Genomic DNA, 7,055 nt, shown 5'->3' with positions numbered 1-7,055 from the left:
TTTTTCCTTTGCTGTTTTCTGCTGAGCCTTGGGAATGTATAGAAAGGGTCATACGCACACACACATTCTCTAAATGGACACGCCAATCGTCATCATAGTCAACATCATACATGACGCCATCAACAGCACAGTTTACTTTACACACTCAGGGTGTGACAATGGCATGACTTACAGGCACATGACACAATGGTTCACAATGTAGAATTTATAACAACTAATAAAGAAAAACATAATTATCACATATCATTCAGAAATGTGGATGGATGCTTTGCATTGTACCATTTTATTTGTGGTATTACATACCAACGGTAGATACCAGGCCTATGTATTAGAGAGGATTTTTTCCAGTATTATACTATAGTATTTGCACTTCTCTGTTGGTATCCGTTTTCTGCTTTGTATCATCGCTCTGGCTTTAGCTAGCTGTTTTTGTATCGTCGCTCCTCTCTTTAGCTAGCTGTTTTTGTATCGTCGCTCCTCTCTTTAGCTAGCTGTTTTTGTATCGTCGCTCCTCTCTTTAGCTAGCTGTTTTTGTGGTGTGCATCTCCTCCCTCAGCCCTATGTGCATTGTATTATCATCAGCAACAGCCAGGGCAGTGCTTTGTTTGGGCTTGTCATGAGTCTCTTGCATAGATTCTCTAGGTCCAGCCACATTAGCATAACCATTACATTAATATATTTGGGCATTAGCTGCTGGGCACAGACTGATGCAAGAGCTAGAGCTGAGTGGAGATGAGGTCCATTTGGGGTTTAGTCAGGTCTACCCTGGTCTCCCTGTAAGGCCAAACAGAAATGTGACTGCGTGACTGTCTGTGACTGTGTGCTTTCTGCACTGCAGGTCAATTATTACTGAGATATCAAACATGGCGCTGACTACTCCTAACCCAGTGGGACCATGGAAGGTGAGTCAGTGTTAGGTACACCACGTTTCCACAACCCTTTCCATTTTTCCTTAACAGACGTAAGAGGAGAAAGGAAAGCTTTGCACACGGAAGTGCATTCTCTAGCAGAGACACTGGTTGTGTTAAAAACAGTAAAAAAATATATATTTTTAAAAACAGCAATAGCGGGTCTGGCAGATTACAAATATGCACTATATCCTCTGTCCTAGATCACTGTCTACGACCAGGAGAACTTCCAGGGAAAGCGTATGGAGTTCACTGCTTCCTGCCAGAACATCATGGAGTGTGGTGTGGACAACATCCGCTCCCTGAAGGTCGAGTGTGGAGCGTAAGTCAGCCAGCCCCCCAAAACACATGTACATACTGTAGGATATTTATCTCCCTGACAGGTTACACATTATCCTTCAAGCCATTGCACAGGCAACAATTTCTAAGGGATACTGATAGACACATACTGTATCATGGACACATGACAAAGTCTTTGCCCCACCTTTGCAACTATCCACATGTACTGTATATCTCTATACCTCTGTATCTCCATGTCTTGCTATTCATCACTATGTCTCGCTATTCATCTCTATGTCTCTCTATCACTTTGTATCTATCCGACTTTCCATGTTTCCCTCGCTCTGTCTCTCTCTGTGTATGTGTAGCTGGGTAGGGTACGAGCACTCCAGCTTCTCCGGGCAGCAGTTTGTGTTGGAGCGTGGAGAGTACCCTCGCTGGGAGTCCTGGAGCGGCAGCAACGCCTACCACATCGAAAGGTTGATGTCCTTCCGCCCAGTCTGCTCTGCTGTGAGTGTACTATCCAAGCCTACTTCCTGTTCCTGTTCCTGCCAGACTAGACAGACACTCTCCTCTGTGGACTATGTTCCAATATCCATTGTAGAATTCCACTTAGAATGCCCAATACATTCACATTGTATGCTAGTACCGATATTGGAACAGAAGCCTGGGTTCTGGCCTCAGTCCATGTCTCTGGCTCTTGTGAGTGACACTGACAGAGTCTGGCTCTACTCAGTATTACAGACACTGACATTATTACATTTAACAGATAAATTAGCCGTCCTTGATAGCCTCTACCAGCATTATTGAAAGTACTAAATGACAAAGTGAATAAAACACAGTATTACAAAGATTTCATACTTTCATTCATAGTTCTACACAGTATATCTTTCGTAAATAGTTTGGAGTGAAACAGGTTGAATGTAACCTGACATTGCCTACTCCTCTCTCTGAACTGCACAGAACCATAAGGAGTCCAAGATTGTGGTGTTCGAAAGGGAGAACTTCATTGGCAAGCAGTGGGAGATGAACGATGACTACCCCTCCCTGCAGGCCATGGGCTGGGGCAACAACGAGATCGGATCCATGCAGGTCCAGAGTGGAGCGTAAGTAGTAGGAGTAGAAATCCTGGCTTCCTTTTTCACACTACAGAAGACTATGCTCATAACAAATCAGAAATAGAGGAATCAGGCCTCCCCAGTGGCGCAGCGGTCCATGGCACTGCATCTACAGACCCGGGTTCATTCCTGGGTTGTCCCATAGGATGGCGCACAATTGGCCCAGCTACGTCAGGGTTAGGGGTGGGTTTGGCTGGAGGGGCTTTACTTGGCTCATCGTGCTCTAGCAACTTCTTGTGGTGGGTCGGGTGCCTGCAGGCTGACCCCAGTCGCCAGTTGAACGGTGTTTCCTCCAACACATTGGTGCGGCTGGCTTCCGGGTTAAGTGGGTGGGTGTTCAGGAGCGGGGTTAGGTGGGTCATGTTTTGGGGGACGCATGACTCCACCTTCGCCTCTCCCGAGCCCGTTGGGGAGTTTCAGCGATGAGACAAGATCGAATTTGGGGAGAAAAATACAAAACTTGGATAAACTGCTAAAAAGGTTTAAGGTGCAGTAAGAATAAAATCCATTGTAATAACTATATAATTAAAATCCATTGTAATAACTATATAAACTGTGAGAGCATAATCTTTTCTGTAATAGATCATAATATAACTAAGCAAAAAACTTTCAGAACTGAAATGATTATTTATCTAAATGAGTGTCCTGTGACCTTACTGACCTCTCTTTGCCAAATGTGTTCAAGGGACACTATGGTGAAAAATTTGAAAGAAATAGCTATTATATGGTGTCCCTGGATATTATACAGAGACTAACATGTACTGTAGAGGCCAACTCTTTCTGATCTGCAAGTGCCTAGACTCTGAACATCATGAGGGGCCACAGTGGCTGGGGGGCAAGCATAGAGAAAATGTTTCAGTTTTAAAGTAAGTTTGCTGCAACTCTACTCATTTTGCCATGTGGTGGAGAGAAATATTTGCAGGTTTTAATATGATATCTGATGATCAATGGGGAGCCACTGGTCGGTAATTCAACGATGATTTCTGCAAGTTTAGATAGCTGGCTAGACTAATTTACCAATCTGAAAAATGTTTGCTGACATGGGCTAATTGAGTGACTGTCATAAGAAGAAAAAAAACTGCTTATGTACAACCAAATTTTGAAATTGCACCTTTAGTATTTAATTTTTTTTTGTGGAACTTGATCTCCGGACCTACAAAAGTGGCCGCCAGTTGCCGATCCCTGCTCTACAGGGTAAGGGCTGGGGCTTGTTTCCTGGTATTTTCTCACTTCACCCACTTCCTCTCCATCTCCTCTTTAGCTGGGTGTGCTACCAGTTCCCCGGTTACCGTGGCTACCAGTACATCATGGAGTGCGACCGTCATGGCGGAGAGTACAAACACTACAGGGAGTGGGGCTCCCACGCTCAGACCTTCCAGGTCCAATCTCTGCGTCGCATCCAGCAGTAAGAGCGTCCACAGCCTCCTCCCTCTTTCACCCCTCCTCTTCCTCCTTTCCCCTCATCCCTCCTTCGCCCTATCATTCCAAGCTTGACCAGTAGTCCTGTTAAACCTCCAAGACCGACGGCTCCTGAAGCTTCTGGTGCTCCACAGCGACAAACCTGTTTCCAGCACTTTTGTTTTGTTCCATCGCCAAAAGAAGAAAAACGAGAGAACGAAAGAATAAGATAGAAAAGTGACATGCATCCCACATCAAGCGGAGTGAAGGGTCTCGGGTGATGTGGTGGTACAACCCAGGCTTTGATGCTGTTCTTCAGTGTTGTCACAGGGAATTCACAGCCACAGTGATCAATAAAGACAAAATTAGCAAAAAAATAAACAGCGATACAAGTCTGCTATTAACCTGCTCAAGTGTCTTTACTCTTTTCACTGTCTTCTCTTGCTTCTCTTCTCAGCCCTTTCCTCTGTAGGCGACTACTTTCTAATGAAGGCTTCACTATCTGTAATAGAAGTTAGTAGAGTATGTCAATATGCACCGGCCTACCATACAAAAGGGCTATAATCTACTGGTTCATGTTCAGCATCAGGTTTCCGGTCACTATAAAACGGGTCAAACTGGGCTGGAGTTACACCACAGCATTCCATCACTTCTAGGCCTACCCTTACAAGCCTACAGTAGCAGACAAGTAGCTATAAACTCTTAGTTGAAATGACCCTATAATGTCAGTTAATTTTATGTACAGTAGTTCCATCACCTTGAACAAACTAATTTCACCCTTGCTTATAAGAAATATAGAAAATATTGTTAAGAAATATAAAGTGTCTACTAAGTGGACCTTCATACTGAAAGCAAACTGACACATATTACACCCTTATTACACGCTATAGCACAGCACACGGTTAGAAACTCCAGTAATCAATGTATTTTAGCCATAATTCAACATACAATACAAAGATTAAATAATGAGTGAAATTAAATACTTTGTAATGTAAAATGTTTTAATTAAACTCAGGTCTATTGTCAAATCAAAGTTTATTTGTCACGTGTGCCGAATACAACAGTGAAATGCGTACTTAGAGGCTCTAACCAATAGTGCAAAAAAAGGTGTTATGTGAACAATAGGTAAGTAAAGAAATAAAACAGTAAAAAGATAACCGAAAGGTTGCAAGTTCAAATCCCCGAGCTGACAAGGTACAAATCTGTCGTTCTGCCGTCAAATCTGTTCCTAGGCCGTCATTGAAAATAAGAATTTGTTCTTAACTGACTTCCCTAGTTAAATATAGGTAAAATAAATAAAATAAAATTCAGTGCCAAATCTTGCCTAAATGCATGGTGTCTGTCAGGCCTATCCTATGCAATTTAGTATCAATAGCCTATACTGTATGAGGAATATGTTTAGGAAATTTAGACTATGGTAATATTGGCAATTTACGACCTACCACATTTCAGAAATATTCATACAATGTATATATATTACATTACTGATTAATGTTGACGTCATTGTACATAACTAAAATGCACTGTACATAACTAAAATGCACTGTACATGTAGTGTCAAAGTCTAGCTTCTTCAAGCCACCTTAAAAAGGAGGGTCAATGCGATCTGGAATCCTTGGGGTGTTCCTGCCCTAAACCCTAACCTCTACTCTTACCCTAACTTGAAACATAACCATTACGTAACCCTAACCCTTAAAACTTCTTATGGCTGCAATCCCGTTAACGGGATGATATGACAACAGCCAGTGAAAGTGCAGGGCGCCAAATTCAAACAACAGAAATCTCATAATTAAAATTCCTCAAACATTCATGTGTCTTATACCATTTTAAAGGTAATCTTGTTGTTAATCCCACCAAAGTGTCCGATTTCAAATAGGCTTTTCAGCGAAAGCACCACAAACGATTATGTTAGGTCATCACCAACTCACAGAAAAATTCTGCCATTTTTCCAGAGGAGTCACAAAAAGCACAAATAGAGATAAAATTAATCACTAACCTTTGATGATCTTCATCAGATGACACTCATAGGACTTCATGTTACACAATACATATATGCCTTGTTCGATTAAGTTCATATTTATATCCAAAAACCTCAGTTTACATTGGCGCCATGTTCAGAAATGCCTCCAAAATATCCGGAGAAATTGCAGAGAGCCACGTCAAATAACAGAAATACTCATCATAAACTTTGATGAAAGATACATGTTTTACATAGAATTAAAGATACACTTGTTCTTTATGCAACCGCTGTGTCAGATTTCAAAAAGCTTTACGGCAAAACACAATATTCAATAATCTGAAAACAGCTTTCAGCCACAAAAGCAAGCCATACAGTTACCCGCCAAATTGTGCAGTCAACAAAACTCATAAAAAGCATTATAAATCTTCACTTACCTTTGCTGATCTTCGTTGGAATGCACTCCCAGGACTCCCACTTCCACAAGAAATGTTCGTTTTGTTCGGTAATGTCCATCATTTATGTCCAAATAGCTATTTCTGTAGAGTGTTTGGTAAACAAATCCAACGTCAGGAAGCGCGTTCACTAAAAGATTATGAAATGTCCAAAAGTTCCATAACAGTCAGTAGAAACATGTCAAATGATGTATTGAATCAATCTTTAGAATGTTTTTAACATAAATCTTGAATAACGTTCCAACCGAAGAATTACATTGACTTCAGATGAGCGATGGAACAGAGCTCCCTCTCATGTGAACGCGCATGGTCAAAGAATGGTCAGGTCATGGCAGACCTGACTAATTCCCCTCTCATTCGGCCCCCCTTCACAGTAGAGGCATCAGACAAGGTTCTACAGACTGTTGACATCTAGTGGAAGTGCAAACTCATCCATATCTCGCTGTGATTTCAATAGGATCTTGGTTGAAAATCGACCAGCCTCAGAATTTCCACTTCCTGTTTGGATTTTTCTCAGCTTTTTGCCTGCCATATGAGTTCTGTTATACTCACAGACATAATTCAAACAGTTTTAGAAACTTCAGAGTGTTTTCTATCCAATACTAATAATAATATGCATATATTAGCAACTATGACTGAGGAGCAGGCCGTTTACTCTGGGCACCTCTGTGCACCTTTCATCCAAGCTACTCAATACTGCCCCTGCAGCCATAAGAAGTTAACTTAACCATTTAAAAAATGTAAACTTCATTGGAGGTAGAGACGTCACAAGGACCCCGGATAGCGCGGACCTTAAAAAGAGGCTCCTCCTCAAGGAGGAGACTGACATCAGATGAAACCCCACCCCTTTATTAAAAAGAGTTGGATGCAGACACTGGCAGGCTGGCCGGAAAGACAGCTAGCAAAATTCTAGATAGGTAGAAATGTTTCCATCATTTAC

General features: G+C 41.8%; 1 protein-coding gene across 1 annotated transcript; it reads left to right on the top strand.

The window, feature by feature from the left end:
• Nucleotides 1-709: 709 nt before the first annotated feature.
• On the top strand, nucleotides 710-4,073 carry LOC120018867 (beta-crystallin A1-2). Its single transcript, XM_038962087.1, has 5 exons — nucleotides 710-902; nucleotides 1,112-1,230; nucleotides 1,556-1,697; nucleotides 2,151-2,293; nucleotides 3,567-4,073. The coding sequence occupies exons 1-5, from the start codon at nucleotides 864-866 to the stop codon at nucleotides 3,712-3,714; spliced, it is 591 nt and encodes a 196-aa protein (XP_038818015.1). The 5' UTR covers nucleotides 710-863; the 3' UTR covers nucleotides 3,715-4,073.
• The last annotated feature ends 2,982 nt before the right edge of the window (nucleotides 4,074-7,055 follow it).

Source organism: Salvelinus namaycush, chromosome 23, assembly GCF_016432855.1.
Source record: "Salvelinus namaycush isolate Seneca chromosome 23, SaNama_1.0, whole genome shotgun sequence".
Classification (NCBI taxonomy): Eukaryota; Metazoa; Chordata; class Actinopteri; order Salmoniformes; family Salmonidae; genus Salvelinus; species Salvelinus namaycush.
This window is presented reverse-complemented; position numbering and strand designations above follow the sequence as displayed.

What these genes read in the sequence shown, in the direction of transcription:
- LOC120018867 (XM_038962087.1), top strand. Translation starts at nt 864, where the DNA reads ATGGCGCTGACTACTCCTAACCCAGTGGGACCATGGAAG. An exon ending in CTGAAGGTCGAGTGTGGAGC is followed by an intron (nt 1,231 to 1,555) that starts GTAAGTCAGCCA and finishes GTGTATGTGTAG; the next exon opens with CTGGGTAGGGTACGAGCACT. An exon ending in TCCGCCCAGTCTGCTCTGCT is followed by an intron (nt 1,698 to 2,150) that starts GTGAGTGTACTA and finishes TGAACTGCACAG; the next exon opens with AACCATAAGGAGTCCAAGAT.